The sequence below is a fragment of the Aquarana catesbeiana genome, linkage group LG08 (genome assembly GCF_042186555.1).
Source record: "Aquarana catesbeiana isolate 2022-GZ linkage group LG08, ASM4218655v1, whole genome shotgun sequence".
Lineage (NCBI taxonomy): Eukaryota > Metazoa > Chordata > Amphibia > Anura > Ranidae > Aquarana > Aquarana catesbeiana.
In genome coordinates, this window is record NC_133331.1 from 302,046,189 (window position 1) to 302,069,747 (window position 23,559).

General features: G+C 47.7%; 1 protein-coding gene across 1 annotated transcript in view; it reads left to right on the plus strand.

Moving 5' to 3' along the window:
• The first annotated feature begins 6,785 nt into the window (after positions 1 to 6,785).
• The window catches only part of LOC141106872 (uncharacterized), a 136,952-nt gene continuing 120,178 nt past the window's right edge, over positions 6,786 to 23,559 (plus strand). The window contains 8 exon segments of the mRNA XM_073597800.1: positions 6,786 to 6,898; positions 10,905 to 10,976; positions 11,093 to 11,190; positions 11,295 to 11,438; positions 11,572 to 11,721; positions 14,702 to 14,843; positions 17,142 to 19,100; positions 19,103 to 19,230. Coding sequence (XP_073453901.1) covers positions 10,943 to 10,976; positions 11,093 to 11,190; positions 11,295 to 11,438; positions 11,572 to 11,721; positions 14,702 to 14,843; positions 17,142 to 19,100; positions 19,103 to 19,230 — 2,655 coding nt within the window. The 5' untranslated portion in view covers positions 6,786 to 6,898; positions 10,905 to 10,942.

Below are 23,559 nucleotides of genomic sequence, written 5' to 3' on the forward strand. Positions count from 1 at the left end.
TATTAGATAGTTCATGCTATTTCAGAGGAAGAGAGCAGGCAGATTTTATGTAAAAAAAGCTGTCCTTTTGCTATGATTGAAGATTTACAGCACACTTTCAAAGCCTTTCTTGGATAATCCAAACTTTCTCAAAGACAGAGCAAGCACTGCACTTGCAAAAAAAATTTAATAGGAGATTGAAGATGGAAAGATGCTACAGATTACACCAGAGATATTTAGCCTGTATGGACAGCCTTCAATTTCAAAGTTGCTGAGCAGGCATATTACAGCTGGAAATAAAAAATGAGTGTCTTGTTTCAGTGACTGATGAGACCAAAATATTACTGTTCTGAAAATAAAAGTTGTGTCTGTTTATGACAAATGTATCAGAAAAAAAATTCACAAGTGATTTCTAAAGGATAGAACAAGCACATTGCATCTGAATAGAAAAAAAATGTATATTTTTGGAGACTGAAAACAGACAACTGTAACAGATTTGCACCACAGATCCTAAACCGTTATAGACAAACTGCAGTTTCTGAGGAGGCATATTTCATCTGTAAATAAATATTGCACAGATTTGCACTACATCTTTGAAGCCTGTATTGGATAGGCCACAATTTCTGAGGGAGAGAACAAGCACGTTGCATCTGGAAGCAAACATTTGTGACTTGTGAAAATGAGGATAGGAAAATATTAGCTATTTACCCCACAGATATCAAGCCTGTATAGACAAGCTGCAATTCTTGAATGATTGAGGGTATTACAGTGGGCAGTATGTACAGGAGAGGAGTGTAGAGGGTATGACAGTGGGCAGTATGTAAAGGAGAGGAGTGTGGAGTGGGTAGTATGTACAGGAGAGGAGTACGGATAGTATGATGGGGGCAGTATGTACAGGAGAGGAGTGTGGAGGGTATGACAGTGGGCAGTATGTACAGGAGAGGAGTGTGGAGGTTATGACAGTGGGCGGTAGGTACAGGAGAGGAGTGTGCAGGGTATGACAGTGGGCGGTATGTACAGGAGAGGAGTGTGGAGGGTATGACAGTGGGCTGTATGTACAGGAGAGGAGTGTGGAGGGTATGACAGTGGCCAGTATGTACAGGAGAGGAGTGTGGAGGGTATGACAGCAGGCAGTATGTACAGGAGAAGAATGTGGAGGGTAGGATGGGGGTAGTATGGAGAGGAGTGCGGAGGGTATTACAGTGGGCAGTATGTACAGAGGAGGAGTGTAGAGGGTATGACAGTGGGCAGTATGTAAAGGAGAGGAGTGTGGAGTGGGTAGTATGTACAGGAGAGGAGTGCGGATGGTATGATGGGGCAGTATGTATAGGAGAGGAGTGCAGAGGGTATGACAGTGGGGGGTAGGTACAGGAGAGGAGTATGGAGGGTATGACGGTGGAAGGTATGTACAGGGGAGGAGTGTAGAGGGTATGATGGGGGGCGGTATGTATAGGAAAGGAGTGTGGAGGGTTTGACGGTGGGAGGTATGTACAGGAGAGGAGTGTGGAGGGTATGACCGTGGGGGGTATGTACAAGAGAGGAGTTTGGAGGGTATAACAGTAGGCGGTATGGAGAGGAGTGTGGAGGGTATGACAGTGGGTAGTATGTAAAGGAGAGGAGTGTGGAGAGGGTAGTATGTACAGGAGAGGAGTGCGGATGGTATGATGGGGGCAGTATGTACAGGAGAGGAGTGTGGAGGGTACGACAGTCGGCAGAGTGTACAGGAGAGGAGTATGGAGGGTATGACAGTGGGCGGTAGGTATAGGAGAGGAGTGCGTATGACAGTGGGAGGTATGTACAGGAGAGGAGTGTGGAGGGTATGACAGTGGGCAGTATGTACAGGAGAGGAGTGCGGAGGGTATGACAGTGGGCAGTATGTACAGGAGAAGAGTGTGGAGGGTATGACGGTGGGCAGTATGTACAGGAGAGGAGTGTGGAGGGTATGACAGTGGGTGGTAAATACAGGAGAGGAGTGTGGAGGGTATGACAATGGGCAGTAGGTACAGGAGAGGAGTGTGGAGGGTATGACGATGGGCGGTATATACAGGAGAGGAGCGTGGAGGGTATGACGGTGGGCGGTATGTACAGGAGAGGAGTATGGAGGGTATGACGGTGGGCAGTATGTACAGGAGAGGAGTGGAGAGGGTATGACAGTGGGTGGTAGGTACAGATGAGGAGTGTGGAGGGTATGACGGTGGGCGGTATATACAGGAGAGGAGTGTGGAGGGTAAGACGGTGGGCGGTATGTACAGGAGAAGAGTGTGGAGGGTTTTACAGTGGGCGGTATGTACAGGAGAGGAGTGTGGAGGGTATGACGGTAGGCGGTATGTACAGGAGAGGAGTGTGGAGGGTTTGACGGTGGGCGGTATGTACAGGAGAGGAGTGTGGAGGGTATGACGGTGGGCGGTATGTACAGGAGAGGAGTGTGGAGGGTCAGACCGTGGGCGGTATGTACAAGAGAGGAGTTTGGAGGGTATGACAGTAGGCGGTATGTACAGGAGAGGAGTGTATGACAGTGGGTAGTATGTACAGGAGAGGAGTGTGGAGGGTATGACAGTGGGCGGTATGTACAGGAGAAGAGTGTGGAGGGTATGATGGGGCAGTATGGAGAGGAGTGCGGAGGGTATTACAGTGGGCAGTATGTACAGAAGAGGAGTGTAGAGGGTATGACAGTGGGCAGTATGTAAAGGAGAGGAGTGTGGAGTGGGTAGTATGTACGGGAGAGGAGTGCAGATGGTTTGATGGGGGCAGTATGTATAGGAGAGGAGTGCAGAGGGTATGACAGTGGGCGGTAGGTACAGGAGAGGAGTGTGGAGGGTATGACGGTGGACGGTATGTACAGGAGAGGAGTGTGGAGGGTATGACGATAGACGGTATGTACAGGAGAGGAGTGTGGAGGTTATGACCGTGGGCAGTATGTACAAGAGAGGAGTTTGGAGGGTATGACAGTAGGCGGCATGTACAGAAGAGGAGTGTGGAGGGTATGACAGTGAGCAGTATGTACAGGAGAGGAGTGTATGACAGTGGGCAGTATGTACAGAAGAGGAGTGTGGAGGGTATGACAGTGAGCAGTATGTACAGGAGAGGAGTGTATGACAGTGGGCAGTATGTACAGGAGAGGAGTGTGGAGGTTATGACAGTGGGCGGTAGGTACAGGAGAGGAGTGTGCAGGGTATGACAGTGGGCGGTATGTACAGGAGAGGAGTGTGGAGGGTATGACAGTGGGCTGTATGTACAGGAGAGGAGTGTGGAGGGTATGACAGTGGCCAGTATGTACAGGAGAGGAGTGTGGAGGGTATGACAGCAGGCAGTATGTACAGGAGAAGAATGTGGAGGGTAGGATGGGGGTAGTATGGAGAGGAGTGCGGAGGGTATTACAGTGGGCAGTATGTACAGAGGAGGAGTGTAGAGGGTATGACAGTGGGCAGTATGTAAAGGAGAGGAGTGTGGAGTGGGTAGTATGTACAGGAGAGGAGTGCGGATGGTATGATGGGGCAGTATGTATAGGAGAGGAGTGCAGAGGGTATGACAGTGGGGGGTAGGTACAGGAGAGGAGTATGGAGGGTATGACGGTGGAAGGTATGTACAGGGGAGGAGTGTAGAGGGTATGATGGGGGGCGGTATGTATAGGAAAGGAGTGTGGAGGGTTTGACGGTGGGAGGTATGTACAGGAGAGGAGTGTGGAGGGTATGACCGTGGGGGGTATGTACAAGAGAGGAGTTTGGAGGGTATAACAGTAGGCGGTATGGAGAGGAGTGTGGAGGGTATGACAGTGGGTAGTATGTAAAGGAGAGGAGTGTGGAGAGGGTAGTATGTACAGGAGAGGAGTGCGGATGGTATGATGGGGGCAGTATGTACAGGAGAGGAGTGTGGAGGGTACGACAGTCGGCAGAGTGTACAGGAGAGGAGTATGGAGGGTATGACAGTGGGCGGTAGGTATAGGAGAGGAGTGCGTATGACAGTGGGAGGTATGTACAGGAGAGGAGTGTGGAGGGTATGACAGTGGGCAGTATGTACAGGAGAGGAGTGCGGAGGGTATGACAGTGGGCAGTATGTACAGGAGAAGAGTGTGGAGGGTATGACGGTGGGCAGTATGTACAGGAGAGGAGTGTGGAGGGTATGACAGTGGGTGGTAAATACAGGAGAGGAGTGTGGAGGGTATGACAATGGGCAGTAGGTACAGGAGAGGAGTGTGGAGGGTATGACGATGGGCGGTATATACAGGAGAGGAGCGTGGAGGGTATGACGGTGGGCGGTATGTACAGGAGAGGAGTATGGAGGGTATGACGGTGGGCAGTATGTACAGGAGAGGAGTGGAGAGGGTATGACAGTGGGTGGTAGGTACAGATGAGGAGTGTGGAGGGTATGACGGTGGGCGGTATATACAGGAGAGGAGTGTGGAGGGTAAGACGGTGGGCGGTATGTACAGGAGAAGAGTGTGGAGGGTTTTACAGTGGGCGGTATGTACAGGAGAGGAGTGTGGAGGGTATGACGGTAGGCGGTATGTACAGGAGAGGAGTGTGGAGGGTTTGACGGTGGGCGGTATGTACAGGAGAGGAGTGTGGAGGGTATGACGGTGGGCGGTATGTACAGGAGAGGAGTGTGGAGGGTCAGACCGTGGGCGGTATGTACAAGAGAGGAGTTTGGAGGGTATGACAGTAGGCGGTATGTACAGGAGAGGAGTGTGGAGGGTATGACAGTGGGCGGTATGTACAGGAGAAGAGTGTGGAGGGTATGATGGGGCAGTATGGAGAGGAGTGCGGAGGGTATTACAGTGGGCAGTATGTACAGAAGAGGAGTGTAGAGGGTATGACAGTGGGCAGTATGTAAAGGAGAGGAGTGTGGAGTGGGTAGTATGTACGGGAGAGGAGTGCAGATGGTTTGATGGGGGCAGTATGTATAGGAGAGGAGTGCAGAGGGTATGACAGTGGGCGGTAGGTACAGGAGAGGAGTGTGGAGGGTATGACGGTGGACGGTATGTACAGGAGAGGAGTGTGGAGGGTATGACGATGGACGGTATGTACAGGAGAGGAGTGTGGAGGTTATGACCGTGGGCAGTATGTACAAGAGAGGAGTTTGGAGGGTATGACAGTAGGCGGCATGTACAGAAGAGGAGTGTGGAGGGTATGACAGTGAGCAGTATGTACAGGAGAGGAGTGTATGACAGTGGGCAGTATGTACAGGAGAGGAGTGTGGAGGGTATGACAGTGGGCGGTATGTACAGGAGAGGAGTGTATGACAGTGGGCAGTATGTACAGGAGAGGAGTGTGGAGGGTATGACAGTGGGCAGTATGTATAGGAGAGGAGTGCAGAGGGTATGACAGTAGCAGAATGGGGAAAGGTTTCTTGCAGTGTCTATGGGGTAACCAAGAAGTGATGTTGGGAAAATAAGGGAAGGAAAGTGACTATGGAATGATGTCCCTCAGCTGGGGGGGTAGGAAGCAGCTCTAAGTGATATCTATCAGCTGGATGTATAAAGTGTTCCGGGGGTGATGCAAGCTGGGGGCATTGGGAGCTGAGAAGTGGTCAGATAGTGATGTGTATAATCAAAAAAAAGCTATTGTGCCCATCTACTACTATATACACAACAATAAATTATAAAACAGTACTACTCAATAAAAACAATCTCGTGTTATAAGATGTAAATACATATCTATATAAGCCAGCCCATAGCATTCCGTATGTCTAGATGATGTGAAGGTAATTTATGACCATTCATGTAACCTTGTGTTATCCAAGCTCAGAAACTGTACAACATAGAACCATTTATCCAACTTTCCACCCAGAGCCTCTGGTTTATAGACCGGATACATCCTAAATATAGAACCATTTAGCCAACTGTCCATCCAGAGCCTCTGGTTTATAGACCGGATACATCCTAAATATAGAACCATTTATCCAACTGTCCATCCAGAGCCTCTGGTTTATAGACCGGATACATCCTAAATATAGAACCATTTATCCAACTGTCCATCCAGAGCCTCTGGTTTATAGACCGGATACATCCTAAATATAGAACCATTTATCCAACTGTCCATCCAGAGCCTCTGGTTTATAGACCAGATACATCCTAAATATAGAACCATTTATCCAACTGTCCATCCAGAGCCTCTGGTTTATAGACCGGATACATCCTAAATATAGAACCATTTATCCAACTGTCCATCCAGAGCCTCTGGTTTATAGACCGGATACATCCTAAATATAGAACCATTTATCCAACTGTCCATCCAGAGCCTCTGGTTTATAGACCGGATACATCCTAAATATAGAACCATTTATCCAACTGTCCATCCAGAGCCTCTGGTTTATAGACCGGATACATCCTAAATATAGAACCATTTATCCAACTGTCCATCCAGAGCCTCTGGTTTATAGAGCGGATACATCCTAAATACAGAACCATTTAGCCAACTGTCCATCCAGAGCTTCTGCTTTATAGACTAGATACAACCTAAAAATAGTCTTTTATCTCAATGTACATCTTACAGACACATAAACACATGATGGTAATGAGGAAAAACACGGCATGTAAGCAATTAATATACTTAAATTTTTCTGCGCTTTTACCTGCAATATTTTAAGATTACGGGATCTGGTGGTTCTTATTTTTTTAACCATTTCAGAGTTATCTTATAATATTCACATAATGAAAACAGACGGGACTGCCCCTTTAATGACATTATAATCAAGCTGAAAATCTTTTCCAATTATATTGTGGGGAATGTGAAGATATATAGAGCATGCTTGTACAGAGACAGGAAGTGATACCACAAATGGGGAGGAAGTGATGTCGGGTGAAGGCAGGAAGTGATAGACAGACAGGAAGTGATGTTGAAGTATAAAAAGGAAGTGTCGGGTGAGAGGTGAGTCGGGAGGACGTAGAGAGGAGACATTGCTGGAACTAACAGCAGAGGCGGTAATAAGATATTATTTTATATTTACACCCAGTAACCCTCCCCGTCATGTCCGTCCTCTTCCTCCATAGTCACTGTGATGTCTTTTAACTCCATCAGATGATGATACACACACATATATACTGTATATTATTATTATACAGGATTTATACAGCACCAACAGTTTGCACAGCACTTTACAACATGAAGGCAGACAGTACAGTTATAATACAATACAGGAGGAACCAGAGGGTTCTGCTCCTTAGAGCTTGCAATCTAAATGGCAGAGTCAAGTGATACAAAGGGTAATAAATGTGGGGGATGAACTGATGGGGAAAATAAAAGTCCACTTGTTTGGAGACAGGATAGGATTCTCTAAAGAGAAGGTTTTATTGTATAATATAATCACTACAGAAATACTACCTATATACTGTATACAGCAATATACTCCACTATATGTTTCCCTATAGAGAACTCACTACCTTATTAATAACGTTAAAGTGTAAGTTCACCTTTACAGGAAATCTGTAAGGTGAACTTACACTGGACCCGCTGACCTGGAGTCCGGCGATCACCCGCTCTGACACATCGGATAGCCGCTTTACCGGTCCGGGGATTCGAAATCCCCCGCCGCTTTCTCTCCTATCAACTGCGCTGACAGGACAGGCTACGTGGGTTCTGATTGGTCGACGCCGACCAATTTGAATGCCTCTCATATGTACCTCTACGTATGTTTAAGAGATTAAGCCGAGGGGATTTCTAATCTCCGGACCAGTAAAGTGACGATTCGATGTGTCAGTGCGGGTGATAGCCAGACTCCAGGTCAGCGGGACACCGGGGGGGGATGGGGAGGTGGTCCAGTGTAAGTTCACCTTACAGATTTTTCTGTAAGACCCCCTTCACATTGCCAGTGTTTTTCAGGCGCTACAGCGCTAAAAATAGCACCTGTGTACCGCCTGAAAAAAGCGGCTCGATTCACTCACACTAGAGCGGTGCGCTGGCAGGGCGTCACAAAAAGTCCTGCCAGCAGCTTCTTTGGAGCGGTGAACTCACTGCTCCTCCACTGATGCTCCCCACTGAAATCGATGGGGCAGCGCTGCGATACCGCCGGCAAAACGCCGCTCCAGCTGCATTTTACGGCAGATTTAACCCCTTTTTGGCCACTAGCGGGGGGTTATAACCGCCCCACTAGCGGCCGAATAGCGCCACTAAAACGACGGTAAGCGGCACTAAAAATAGCGCCGCTTTACCCTGGATGCCCTCCGCGGCTCGGTGTGAAAGCCGTCATAAGGTGAACTTACTCTTTAAATATAATATAAAATATTTAGAGGATTATTAAAAACACACACACACATAAAGACTATTTGTTGAAAATTTACAATTTTAGGCATTCGTTTTTGAATAACTTTTGGTTTTGATGTTGAATATATTTGGTATTTATTAACACAGCACAGACACAGTTGTAAAGCTCCCTCACTGTTGGACAGAGGGCTTAAATTGAATCTCTACTGGTCTCTGAGTTCTAATGACCAGCGAGGGCGCTATAGGATCTGTCTACAGAGATCTGCAAACCGCCCTAAAACAGCTGCTCCATTCACTCCAAGCCCGAGGGCTTTCACACTGGAGCATTGCGCTGGCAGGGTGTCAGAAAAAGTCCTGCCAGCAGCTTCTTTGAGTTCACCGCTCTTCCACTGCTCCTTCCCATTGAAATCAAGTCATACCGCCGGCAAAACGCCGCTGTGGTGGCATTTTGCGGGCAGATTTAACCCCTTTTCGGCCGCAAGCAGGGGTTAAAACCACCCCGCTAGTGGCCGAATAGCGCCGCTAAAACTATGGTAAAGAGGCGTTAAAAATAGCGCCGCTTTACCGCTGACGCCCGGGGCGGCACAATGTGAAAGGGGTCAAAACCTCACCCTGGAGATCATCTACCTGCTGACCGGAGAGGTGAGGAGGATTCTGGGAGGTCACAGGACATCACTCTTATCTCTTTTAATAAAACACAGAGATGACCGGAGAGGTGAGGAGGATTCTGGGAGGTCACGTGACATCACTCTTATCTCTATTAATTAGGGCTGCGGAAATTAATGATTAATTCCTCGATTAATCGTTAATTTTTTTGATTGCTCAAAATTTTTTTGATCGGTAGGCTGCCTGCCCTGGGGCCGCTTTGGGCCAAGCTGTCGCTGCAGCGCAGCGCTCTGCTCCCTCCTTCTTCTCCTCCACTATATGTCATACACAGTCTTCGGGCATCTCCCGCTGTGTGTCTCCGAGCTGAGTGAGAAAACTTTGGCCGCGCTGTGAGAAAAGTCCCGCCCTCCTCCTAGATCAGCTCATGTGATAGATGCAGTGTTCTGTCGATCGCACAAGCTGATCTAGGAGGAGGGCGGGACTTTTCTCACAGCGCGGCCAAAGTTTTCACACTCAGCTCCGAGACACAAAGCGGGAGATGCCCGCAGACTGTGTGATCCAGGCACAGGCACTGACTACAGTGAGGCTGCGATTATGGGCACGGTGAGGCTGCGATTATGGGCACGGTGAGGCTGCGATTATGGGCACGGTGAGGCTTGCGATTATGGGCATGATGAGGCTGCAATTATGGGCACGGTGAGACTGCATTATGGGCACGGTGAGGCTGCGATTATGGACAAGGTGAGACTGCATTATGGGCACGGTGAGGCTGCGATTATGGGCATGGTAAGGCTGAGATTATGACGTGTGATGTCCTAGCCATGCCCCGCTATGTCCGGCTTCGGCCATTGCCATAAAAACGGTGCTAAATCAGCTAAAAGTAGTTGAATCTGTATGTGCGTTATAATTAATCGAAATTAGTCGATCAATCGATTTTAAAAAAAAAACGATTAATCGAACACGAAAATTTTAATCAGTAACAGCCCTACTATTAAAATAACACAGACCTGACTGGAGAGGTGAGGAGGATTCTGGGAGGTCACATGACATCACTCTTATCTCTATTAATAAAACACAGACCTGACCGGAGAGGTGAGGAGGATTCTGGGAGGTCACATGACATCACTCTTATCTCTATTAATAAAACGCAAACTTTACTCGGAGAGGTCACATGACATTAGTGTTGTTCTTTCAAAAAAAAAATTTCCCTCCAGTGAAGTCTGGAAATAATTTAACTGTTACAGTGCCTTCACCTCATTTCCTGAAACCCAGGAGAAAGAATGACAAGAAGATTCTAGAAGTCAGCAACAAGATCATTGATCTGCTGACAGGAGAGGTGAGCGGTGCCGGGAATTCTGGGACATTATCCAGTAACAGACAAGGGATGTGTCTGGATGGTGACTGTATCATTGTGTGTGTCAGGTTCCTATAAGGTGTCAGGATGTCACTGTCTATTTCTCCATGGAGGAGTGGGAGTATTTAGAAGGACATAAGGATCTCTATAAGGTCAAACACTGAGGTAGTCTAATGAAGTTTGAAAATGGGAGGCCTGGCTAGAAGTTCCAAGTTTAGCCCCCCTGCAATTAGTCCAGACTAGAATTCTTGGTGGAAGGACTTCGCCATCCGTCTACCCGCAAGGTTAACTAGCCAGATAAGCAGGATGGGTAGATGATTGAACTGATGCACTAGGACGCCATATGTAAACTGATCTGAAGAAATATAGTTGATGTAGTGGTATCTTGCTCCGCAGTGGTTGAATATAGTGTTTTGTTTTTAAGAGATAGTTAATATATGAACATTGTGATCCCCGCCCCAATGTTTAGGGGTGTGTGGCACCCCTGCCCCACCAGGTGGTCCAGTTGAGGACTGGAAGTGGAGCTGGGGCATAGGATACATAGAGGGCATGCGCAATATATAGTAACTTACAAACGACAGACATAGGTATGTGTTTTTATAATATGTCATTTTATTTTGTATGGACTGTTGCTCTATATACAGTAATAATGCAAAAATCGTATGGCCGGCTGGCTATACGACTGGATAACCCTGTGTCCTCTCCAATATCTTAAGATGTGTTTATTTTTAAATGAAAATATTTTTTCTTTTCTTACCAATAAAAAGAATCTGAATTAAAAAAAAAGGATCTCTACAAGGACATCATGATGGAGAATCAGCCGCCCCTCACATCACCGGGTAAGAGGAGACTTTATTGTAAAGGAGAGAGCAGTACGGAGGGTCCACCTAGATCCCCCATCATCTGATAAACACATAGAAACAATGTATTCAGTCAGTGTGTGTGTTTCCTACAGATGGATCTAGTAATGGGAACCCACCAGAGAGATGTCCCTGTCCTCTGTATTCCCAGGATTCCACACAAGAAGATCACACCATCCCTCACCATCATCAGGTAGGTGTGACTGAGCAGCTAGAACTCAAAATGTAGAATTCTACTCCTTCGATTTCATCTCTTGTTTCCTTTTACAAATCAGTTCTTTCATATTTGTGCTTTAGGGTGAAAAACTGAAAGACATCAAAGTTAAGGTTAAAGTGGAAACAGAAGAGATGTTTGGGGATCAGCAGTCTATGGAGGAGGGAGGTCCTCTGTATTCCGGGGAATCCACACAGGAAGATCTCACCATCCCTCAACATCATCAGGTAGAGATGGAACTGAGCACGTCCACCTAGAAATGTATGCTAAACTATAAGATGACATGTACTGTATGTATATCCATTTATGTAATCTCTTACTCCTTTTTTTATGATTCTGTTCTATCATTTTGGAGTTTAGAGTGAAGAACTGAAAGACATGAAAGTTGAGGTTAAAGAGGAAGAAGAAGAGAGATTGGTGAGTGGAGATCAGCAGTCTATGGAGGAGGGAGGTCCTCTGTATTCCCAAAATTCCACACAGGAGGATCACACCATCCCTCACCATCATCAGGTAGGTGGGACTGAGCAGTTAGAACTCAAAAGTACTAAAAGCTATGAGGTGATATTTTCCTAGGTAATCTCTTGCTCCATTTTATCATCTTTGGGGTTTAGGGTGAAAGATGTCCCTACCCTCTGTATTCCCAGGATTCCATACAGCAGGGGTCCTCAAACTACGGCCCGCGGGCCACATGCGGCCCGCCGAGGACATTTATCCGGCCCACCCCACCCAGGGCCGGATTCCTGACAGGACACACAGCCACACTAATAAACGGCACGGACGGGGGCGGATCTGCTTGGCTCGGGCCGGGGCCAGGTCGGCTCATCTTGGGCAGGTCCACTCTGCTCCGGCGGGGAGAATGTCCGCTCTGCTAAGACAAGCTACACAAGCCGCCTCCCCCAACCCAGTCATCTCTATGGAGGGCTCCGTGTGCCGCGCTGCACGCTGGGAAGTGTAGTTTCCAGTGCAGCCCCGCGGATTCACTTCTCACTGGCATGGCAGACAGGAGGCGCGGAGGGGACGCTCGCCTTGTCCCAGGACAGCGAGGAGGAAGAAGAGTCTGGCAGGGAGAGCGCAGGCTTCAGGGAACAGCCTACTAGGAAGAAGTGAGAACTGAGAGGTCGGGGAGACAGTCAGAGGCAAGTCCATATGTGTAAGTGTCCCCCTGTCCATCCTACAGTCCCCCTGTCCATCCCACAGTCCCTCTGTCCATCCGTCTGTCCCTCTGTCCATCCCACAGTCCCCCTGTCCGTCCCTCTGTCCCCCTGTCCGTCCCTCTGTCCCCCTGTCCGTCCCTCTGTCCCCCTGTCCGTCCCTCTGTCCCCCTGTCCGTCCCTCTGTCCCCCTGTGCGTCCCTCTGTCCCCCTGTGCGTCCCTCTGTCCCCCTGTGCGTCCCTCTGTCCCCCTGTGCGTCCCTCTGTCCCCCTGTGCGTCCCTCTGTCCCCCTGTGCGTCCCTCTGTCCCCCTGTGCGTCCCTCTGTCCCCCTGTGCGTCCCTCTGTCCCCCTGTCCGTCCCTCTGTCCCCCTGTCCGTCCCACAGTCCCCCTGTCCGTCCCACAGTCCCCCTGTCCGTCCCACAGTCCCCCTGTCCACCCCACAGTGCCCCTGTCCACCCCACAGTCCCCCTGTCCATCCCTCTGTCCCCCTGTCCATCCCACTGTTCATCTCACAGTTCCCCTGGCTATCCCTCTGTCCCCCTGTCCACCCCACAGTCCCCCTGTCCATCCCACTGTTCATCTCACAGTTCCCCTGGCTATCCCTCTGTCCCCCTGTCCATCCCACAGTCCCCCTGTCCATCCCTCTGTCCCCCTGTCCGTCCCTCTGTCCCCCTGTCCGTCCCTCTGTCCCCCTGTCCGTCCCTCTGTCCCCCTGTCCGTCCCTCTGTCCCCCTGTCCGTCCCTCTGTCCATCCCTCAGTCCCCCTGTCCATCCCTCAGTCCCCCTGTCCATCCCTCAGTTCCTTTGTCCATCCCACAGTCCCGCTGTCCCCCTGTCCATCCCACAGTCCCTCTGTCCCCCTGTCCATCCCACAGTCCCTCTGTCCCACAGTCCCTCTGTCCCCCTGTCCATCCCACAGTCCCTCTGTCCCCCTGTCCATCCCACAGTCCCCCTGTCCATCCCACTGTTCATCTCACAGTTCCCCTGGCTATCCCTCTGTCCCCCTGTCCATCCCACAGTCCCCCTGTCCATCCCTCTGTCCCCCTGTCCGTCCCTCTGTCCCCCTGTCCGTCCCTCTGTCCCCCTGTCCGTCCCTCTGTCCCCCTGTCCGTCCCTCTGTCCCTCTGTCCATCCCTCTGTCCCCCTGTCCATCCCTCTGTCCCCCTGTCCATCCCTCAGTCCCCCTGTCCATCCCTCTGTCCCCCTGTCCATCCCTCAGTCCCCCTGTCCATCCCTCAGTTCCTCTGTCCCCCTGTCCATCCCACAGTCCCTCTGTCCCACAGTCCCTCTGTCCCCCTGTCCATCCCACAGTCCCTCTGTCCCCCTGTCCATCCCACAGTCCCCCTGTCCATCCCACAGTCCCTCTGTCCCCCTGTCCATCCCACAGTCCCTCTGTCCCCCTGTCAATCCCACAGTCCCTCTGTCCCCCTGTCAATCCCACAGTCCCTCTGTCCCCCTGTCCATCCCACAGTCCCTCTGTCCCCCTGTCCACCCCAGAGGCCCCCTGTCCATCTCACAGTCCCCCTGTCCATCCCTCTGTCCCCCTGTCCATCCCTCTGTCCCCCTGTCCATCCCTCTGTCCCCCTGTCCATCCCTCTGTCCCCCTCTCCATCCCACTGTCCCCCTGTCCATCTCACAGCCCCCCTCTCCATCCCACAGTCCCCATCTCCATTCCACTGTCCCCCTGTCCATCTCACAGCCCCCCTCTCCATCCTACTTTCCCCCCTGTCCATCCCACTGTCCCCCTCTCCATCCCACTGTCCATCCCACTGTCCCCCTCTCCATCCCATTGTCCTTCTGACCACTCTGCAGTCCCCCCTCCACCCCACTGCCTCCCCCTGTGCATCCCGCTAGTGTGGGGTTCTTTGGGGTGCTGTGGTTAGGGTGGTTCACTTTGGGGTGCCTTAGATATGATGGACTGATTTGGAGTGTTGAGATAGAATGAGCCACAAGCTGGTCTAGGTAGGAGGAGGGTGAGACTTTTATCACAGCGCGTCCGAACTATAGTCCGGCCCTCTAACAGTCTGACTGATAGTGAACTGGCCCCCTGTTTAAAAAGTTTGAGGACCCCTGCCATACAGGAAGATCACACCATCCCTGGCCAGGGTCAGGTAGGTGGGACTGTGCATGTAGACCTAAATATGTATTCTAAGCCATGAGACAACATTCTTCTATGTCGTTTCTTCTTCTAATGCTTACTTCTACATTTGAGGTTTCTAGCTCCTATTTAAAAAAATTATGTAGTAGGGAATGCAGAGCTGCTGTCATCTGTGTTTTTTTTTTTTTTTTATCCACCTTGAGTTGACTTTGATGTGTTCTATTATTTTGGGGTTTAGGGTGAAGAACAGATTAATATAAAAGCTGAGGTTAAAGAGGAAGAAGTAGAGTTGTATGTGGGGGGTGATCAGTGGTCCATGGAGGAGGTCGGGATGCTTAAGAAAAGTGAACAGGAAGACATTTCTCTACCTATCGACACATGTAAGTAACAGACACTATGGAAGAAACAGCTCACAGTCTCATTTTACTTCTGAGTTTAAGGATTGTAGTTTTTAAGGGAAAAATGTTAGATAATTATCAGATCTTCCCATCATCCTGTAGGCAGGTGCTAAAAGGTTAAATATGTGTTTGCCTAATACAGGCAGTCCCCGGATTACAATCAAGGTAGGGTCTGTAGTTTTGTTCTTAAAGCAGAGGTCCGCTCACTGCTGCAAAAGTTAAAAGCCAGCAGCTACACATACTGCAGCTGCTGACTAAGGATGAGCTCCGGCGTGTTCGCACAGCCCACGTGCAGAGCCCGCCAGGAAGTCGGAACGGCACGGCGCTGCGCTAATCACAGGCAGTGAGACATTTTCCCGATGTGTGGCTGCAGAGATCGGGAAATGTCTCACTGCCTGTGATTAGCGCAGCGCAGTGAGACTTCCTGGCAGACTCTGCAAGTGGGCTGTGCGAACATGCCCGATCTCATCCTTACTGCTGACTTTTAATAATAGGACACTTACCTGTCCTGGAGTCCGCGATGTCGGCACCGCAGCTGATGTTGCTGCCGCCATTGCCAGTAAGGGAACCCGGTAGTGAAGCATTACGGCTTCATGCCAGGTACCTACTGCGCATACGTGAGGCACTCGCTGCACTCTCCTACTGGCCCGGCGGTGGGGAAAGGAGGAGGGAGCCGAGCACTGATGTAATGTGCCGCGGCCGGGACTCCCGGAAGTGGGGACAGGTATCCGCTCCCCCCCCGAAAGGTGCCAAATGTGGCACCGGAGAGAGGAGACAAATGGGTGGAAGTTCCATTTTTGGGTGGAACTCCGCTTTAAGTGCCTCTCCCTGTTCGGGATTGATGTCCCTCTGACAGAAGCTGGCGATCGGCTTTTTCTTTTTTTTTCCTCATGCTATCAGCATGAGGGGGAAAAAAAAGCCGATTACCGATCCTCTGTTTACATCACATGATGGTAAGCGGTCTGTGATCAGCTGAGTCTCATTGACTCAGTGATCACAGAGCACGGTGTGTAGGGCGCACAGACAACGCTTGCTCAAAAGGACATACATGGATGCCCTCCTAGCAATTAAGGCCAGCGCTGTAGCCGTCTTTCGGCTATAGCGCGGAGGGTGGTTAAAGTAACTCAGTGCCGTATCGCAAAAAATGGCCTGGTCGTTAAGAAGGTAAAACCTTCCAGAGCTGAAGTGCTTAACTAATAATTTTTCTTGTATAATTCTTCTTTGGGGGTGTGTGGCAGGGGGGGTATGTCCTATGCCTACATACTTTTGCTAATAGGTGTCCCTCATTCCCATCTCAAAAAGTTGTCACTTCCTACTTCTGTGCCTTCCCCTGCATGTGTCACTTCCTTCTTCTGTGCCCTCCCCTGCATGTGTCACTTCCTGCTTCTGTGCCTTCCCCTGCACTTGTCCCTTCCTGCTCCTGTGTCTTCCCCTGCACGTGTCACTTCCTGCTTCTGTGCCTTCCCCTGCATGTGTCACTTCCTGCTTCTGTGCCTTTCCCTGCATGTGTCACTTCCTGCTTCTGTGCCTTTCCCTGCACGTGTCACTTCCTGCTTCTGTGCTTTCCCCTGCACGTGTCACTTTCTGCTTCTGTGCCTTGCCCTGCATGTGTCACTTCCTGCTTCTGTGCTTTCCCCTGCATGTGTCACTTCCTGCTTCTGTGCTCTCCCCTGCATGTGTCACTTCCTGCTTCTGTGCCTTCCCCTGCATGTGTCACCTCCTGCTTTTAAAGGGATATATGTAGGAGGAGACTGGACCCCGGGGTCTGTCTATGTATGAGGAGAGTAGACCTGTGTGCTAATACAACTGAAGAATCCGCTGAACTGAAAGTACGGCCGCAATCCTGGGGGAACTCCTCCGCCTGACGTTACTTCTCCGGCCAAGCCAAGGCTGGATGTGTACCGTTAGAGGTCGCCAGCTCCCTGATTCAATTTAAGTTACTCCTGGTACTTTTGTGGGTGCATTTATATTGTCCCACCCCCCTTTTCCATACAGGATCTGCAAATTTTTTATCATTTAAAATCCAGGCAATCTGATGTAATGACACCACAAATGCATTTTAGCTACTGAAGACTTAGTCATAGCTATTTATTATTATAGAATTAGCAGATCATATATGGACTCGTGTGAAGACTTTTCTGATTGATTTTGGAGGGAGAACAGCAGCCCAGCTGTGAGATCAGCATTTCCACTTATTCCACCGACGGGGAGGAGGAGCTAAAACTCCAGTTATTTGTCATCTACTGAGATTTATTATATTTTTTTTCTTCTTTCCAACAGATGGATGTGATGTCAGACATCTTCTATTATCTGCTGATTGTAAGTCAGAAGATAATGTCATCACACAGGATCCTCCAGGAGGAAATCCAAATACACAAAATATACATCACAGACCTTCCTGTCCAGAGACATCAATGGATCCCTCTGATCAGGGGGAATCTTCTCATCAATCACATACTATGATTGTAAATATCCATGTAAGATCTCACACTGCAGATCCATCAACAGATCCTTCTAATCCCGAGGAATCTTCCTCACCCCATGAAGGAGATCACCGAGGTAAAAATCCATTCTCATGTTCAGAGTGCGGGAAATCTTTCAATAAGAAAGGAAATTTTATTCAGCACCTGAGAGTTCACACGGGTGAGCGTCCCTTTTCATGTTCAGAGTGTGGGAAATCTTTCACTCAGAAAGGAAACCTTATGCAACATCAGAAATTTCACACGGGTGAGCGTCCCTATCCCTGTTCAGAGTGCGGGAAATCTTTTCATAAGAAAGATAATCTTGTTAGGCACCAGAAAATTCACATAGGTGAGCGTCTCTATTCATGTTCAGTGTGCGGGAAATCTTTCACTCATAGAGGAGACCTTGTTACACATCAGAGAATTCACAATGATGAGCGTCCTCATTCCTGTTCAGAGTGCGGGAAATCCTTCACTCATAAAGTAGAGCTTGTTAAACATCAAAGAGTGCACACAGGGGAGCGTCCTTATTCCTGTTCAGAGTGCGGGAAATCCTTCACTCATAAAGGAGAGCTTGTTAAACATCAAAGAGTACACACAGGCGAGCGTCCTTATTCCTGTTCAGAGTGCGGGAAGTCTTTTATTGGAAAAGGAGGCCTTGTTAGGCATCAGAGAGTTCACACAGGTGAACGTCCTTATTCATGTTCAGAGTGCGGGAAATCTTTCACTCAGAAAGCTGGCCTTCTTAAACATCAGAGAGTTCACACGGGTGAGCGTCCTTATTCATGTTCAGAGTGCGGGAAATCTTTCAATCATAAAGAGAACCTTGATAAACATCAGAGAATTCACATTGGTGAGCGTCCTTATTCATGTTCGGAGTGTGGGAAATCTTTCACACAGAAAGGAAACCTTGTACAACACCAAAGATTTCACATGGGTGAGCGTCCTTATTCATGTTCAGAGTGCGGGAATTCTTTTCTTAGGAAAGATCGTCTTGTTAGACATCAGAGAATTCACACAGGTGAACGTCCTTATACATGTTCAGAGTGCGAAAAAACTTTCACTCGGAAAAGAGGCCTTGTTGAACATCAGAGAACTCACACAGGTGAGCGTCCTTATTCATGTTCAGAGTGTGGGAAAACTTTCAGTCATAGAGGAGACCTTGTTAAACATAAGAGAATTCACACAGGCGAGCGTCCTTATTCATGTTCAGAGTGCAGGAAATCTTTCGCTCACAAAAGAGGCCTTGTTAAACATCAGAGAATTCACACAGGTGAGCGTCCTTTTTCATGTTCAGAGTGCGGGAAATCTTTCATTCAGAAAGGAGACCTTGTTCTGCATCAGAGAATTCACACGGGTAACCGTCCTTATCTTTGTTCAGAGTGTGGGAAATCTTTCACTTATAAAGGAGACCTTATTAAACACCAGAGAATTCACACGGGTGAGCGTCCTTATTCATGTTCGGAGTGCGGGAAATCTTTTATTTGTAAAGGAGACCTTGTTAAACATCAAAGAAGTCACACGGGTGTGTATCCCTATTCCTGTTCAGAGTGCGGGAAATATTTCACTCGTAAAGGAGGCCTTGTTATACATCAGAGAATTCACACCGGTGAAAATCCTTATTCATGTTCAGAGTGTGGGAAATCGTTCAATCATAAAGAATACCTTGTTAAACATCAGAGAACTCACACAGGTGAGCGTCCTTATTCATGTTCGCAGTGTGGAAAATCTTTCACCCAGAAAAGAAACCTTGATAACCACAAGAGAATTCACAAGGGTGAGAGTCCTATTCATGTTCAGAGTGCGGGAAAGTTTTCTTGAGGAAAGACAATCTTGTTAAACACCAGAAAATACAATATAGTGTGGATGGCGGAGGAGATCTGTCGGAGAATGTAGTGTGGATGGTGGAGGAGATCTGTCAGAGAATGTAGTGTGGATGGTAGGAGGAGATCTGTCAGAGAATGTAGTGTGAATGGAGGGAGGAGAGCTGTCGGAGAATGTAGTGTGGATGGTGGAGGAGAGATGTTGGAGAATGTAGTGTGGATGGTGGAGGAGATCTGTCAGGAGAATGTAGTGTGGATGGTGGAGGAGATCTGTCGGAGAATGTAGTGTGGATGGTGGAGGAGCGCTGTCAGAGACTGTAGTGTGGATGGTGGAGGAGATCTGTCGGAGAATGTAGTGTGGATGGTGGAGGAGATCTGTCGGAGAATGTAGTGTGGATGGTGGGAGGAGAACTGTCAGAGAATGTAGTGTGGATGGTGGAGGAGATCTGTCGGAGAATGTAGTGTGGATGGTGGAGGAGAGCTGTTGGAGAATGTAGTGTAGATGGTGGAGGAGAGCTGTCAGAGAATGTAGTGTGGATGGTGAGAGGAGAGCTGTCGGAGAATGTAGTGTGGATGGTGGAGAGCTGTCGGAGAATGTAGTGTAGATGGTGGAGGAGAGCTGTTGTAGAATGTATGTGGATGGTGGGGGAGAGGGGTCAGAGAATATTGTGTGGGAGGAGAGCTGTCGTAGAATGTAGTGTGGATGGTGGGAGGAGAGCTGTCGAAGCCATTCCCTGTCTGTGTCCAGCCATCTGTTTCCTGCTTCCTCAGGCACTGCAGGAAATCACAGAGAGGGCACTGTCTTAAAGAGCTTTTTGAGCAACATGTCCACATGCTCTCTGCCATACCCCCTGTGTTCCCAATCTCCTCAGTTATCCCAGCCTTGTGATTCCTGTGTACTCCAGCCTGAGACCCTGAGCCTGCTTCTGTGATTGTCTTATTCCTCTGTCTGTATCCCACTCCAGTGATCCTGTGCATTCCTACCAGCATCCATTCTTGCATCTCCACTGTTTCTCCCTCCGCACTTCAGCCAGTTACCTTCTTCTCTGCTCCAGCGTGTTTCTCTGTGAGTTCAATTTGGCATCTTCAGAAACTGTGCACTCCCAGTCTGTATTCCTCCTCTGTGTGTTCCTGTGAACTCCTACTGTGTTACTTCTTTGTGTAGCCACCACTCCAGCACTCCAAGAAACTTGTTTATTTTCTTTGTGTTTCCAGTGTGTTCTCTGTGTCCTGAGAGTACCTGAATGCCAGCACATGTGCGTTTACGTACCAGAAACACCCATGCACTCCTTTGTTCACATTTTGCTTTAGTAATCCCAATCACCCTTGGCTTCAACCTGCTTAAAGTGTTGCCCAGTGATTCTGTGCTCCTCCACCCATCCCCAGTGCTTCTGCACACTCCTGGCTGCTTAGACTGTGTTACCCACTGACCGGTGAGTCCTGCTTCCCAGAGCCAGTAAGATCTCCATTCAGCATACCTATTCTTAATTCCCTGTAGCTGCATTCTTGGGGGATTCAGAGAACCACAACCTAAGGGATTCGCACTTCCGCCTGGGTCATTGGTTCGAATCCCAACCACAACGGCACTACCTGCACAGTTTGCATGTTCTCCCTTTGCCTGTGTGGGTTTCCTCTGGGTATTCCGGTTTCCTCCTACACTCCAAATACATGCTGGTAGGTAAATTGGTCCTAGTATGTATGTATGTATGAATGTGTGTTAGGGACCATAGTTTTAAGAGCAGGGACTGATGTCAATGTACAATGTATATATATATATAAAGCAATTGTCAGCACTATAAAACAACCAGTGATAAATAAATTACCTTGGAAATGCCCACAGTGTAACATCTCCATGTCTAGGAGCTCTGGAGAAGACTACGTGTTACCTTAGACTCTGCACCTTGGCGGCCTTCTCAGGGCTCTCACCATCACTAATCAAGCAGATTCACTAAGCTTTCTGTGTCTGCTCTGTGGCTTTTGCCACCGACTGTCCAGTCCTGCTCAGCCATCTGCCCCTAGTGGGAACATATTCCCAAACTTAGCATGGATGAGGAGAGTTCCCAGAGAATATAGTACAGACATCAAGAAAAGAGATCCAACAAAGGGGTGCAGAGAGTGTTTAGTGAGGTGGACAATGCTGAGGGAACAATGTGTGGTGGGGATGTAGACACTAATGATAAAGAAATGTCCCTACCAAGGTACCACGCTGAGGACTTTTCTGCATTGTAGTGTAAAACTCCAGAAGAGACTGGATCTGATAAGAGCTCCATATCCTTTCCTATTACATTCATTCCTGGTGATAGAATTCTCAGCACTGTAGGTCGGGCTAATTATCCAGATCTGAGTTCTACCCTATACACAACACTTTCAGGAAACACGTGGCGGAATCCCCAAGGATAAGCGAAAATTCCAATATCTTTTGATAAAAATGGGAAAATATATTATCCACCAAATAAGTAAGTGAGTAACTATAAAAGGATAATTTACAGTGATGTCAAATGTGTAAAATCACTATGAAGGGATATGACCGATATTAAATAAAGTCCCGTGTACATTTATGATCATTTTAAAACATTGTTAAAAAAAAACATATGTTTATACAACTAATGTGTGTACTTTATAAATTCGTGCATCAATTTCAGTTTGTTTTTCATTCTTTTGTTTTGCCATAATTATAAATAGGGATGAGCCAAATTTACTTTGGTTTGATTCAGCGAATGCTAAGCATGTTTGAATTCTGAAGCTGAACCTCGGATATCAGTAATGGCCATTCTGGGCTAATAAGCAAGGGATTGTTAAACACAGGGTTGTGGCTTGAGGGATATGTAGTAAAAAAAAAAAAAAAACATTAAAAACTATCGTTCAGCAGGAAGAGGGTCTTTTCAAGCAGCTAAAAAGTTCATAATAAAAAATATAATTACTGTGTTTTAGAGACAACAGCCAAACATGGCACAGTATGGAAGCAAATTGATTTGGGCCTTGGGCAGCAATCTATGGGGGAGGGATGATTCAATCTTTGTTCCTAGAATTACAACTAGAGAGTATTATTTTAAAGACAGCAGCCTTTAATACTGTATAGATTTTCTGCCAATTTTGAAAGCATGTATACTAGATAACTATGAGGTGTATATTACTCTGAAAAAAAAATCTATTTATCATGTCAGAGTCAAGAGTCAGAAACATTTTGCAGACTCGATGCACACTATGTACAGTAGGTGTTGTTACTAAGCCCACAATGGAAGCCACTTGGCCAGTGTTATATGTAACTAAATTAAAGTGTAATTTTCCAGAGCTACAAACAAGAAAATCATAATTAATTTGTTGTGCAGTATGTACTCCTTGTTTGGCTAAGATGCAATTTCAGATGGAGGGAGCGTGCAGATATTTAATGGTGAATAAATAAATAAATAAATGAAGACTGAAACATAGTACACATTTGGAGTACATCTTCTTGTCTATTAGATAGTTTGCTATTCCAGAGGGAGAGAGCAGGCAGATTTTATGTAAAAAAATTGTCCTTTTGCTAGGATTGAAGATTTACAGCACACCTTCAAAGCCTTTCTTGGATAACCTAAAATTTCCCAAGGAGAGAGCAAGCACTGCGCTTGCAAATACAGTTTTTTTTATACGATAGGAGAGTGAAGATGGAAATACTTTACAGATTACACCAAAGATATTTAGGCTGTATGGACAGCCTTCAATTTCAAAGTTACTAAGTGGGCATATTACACCTGGAAATAAAAAAATGAGTGTCGTGTTTCAGAGACTGATGAGACCAAAATATTACAGTTCTGAACAGGCTTATTGTACGTGAAAACAAAATAATTGTGTCTTTTTCACAAATGTAACAGAAAAAAAATTCATGTTTTTAGCAAACCTCTTAACCACTTGACGAACGCCGATATACATCCTCACTTTGAGGATGGATATCATTGTTATGGCAGCAGCTAGCTGCCATAACCCCGGTATCCTCATGTTCGGCCGGCGGTCTGCTACAAGATATTTTATCAGTGGTGGGAGAGGGGTCCCCCTCATGCCGCGCTCCGCCGTTAACCGGAGCCATCGGCAGCAGTGGAGGCAATCCGGTCCTCTCACTGGCTGTGCATGGAGATGGGTGGGGGCCGTCTTCCCCTCACTCGCCTCCATGCACAGCCAGACACTGCAGGGCGGAAGCAACGTCAAAATGTCACTTCTGCCCATAGCACTTAAAAGGGCCATTTATTTTAAATAATTTTTTTAAATAACAATTTTTTTTATTGCATTTTAGTGTAAATATGAGATCTGAGGTCTTTTTGACCCCAGATCTCATATTTAAGAGGTCCTGTCATGCTTTTATTCAATTACAAGAGATATTTACATTCCTTGTAATAGGAATAAAAGTGTCACTTTTTTTTTTTAAACAGTATAAAAAAT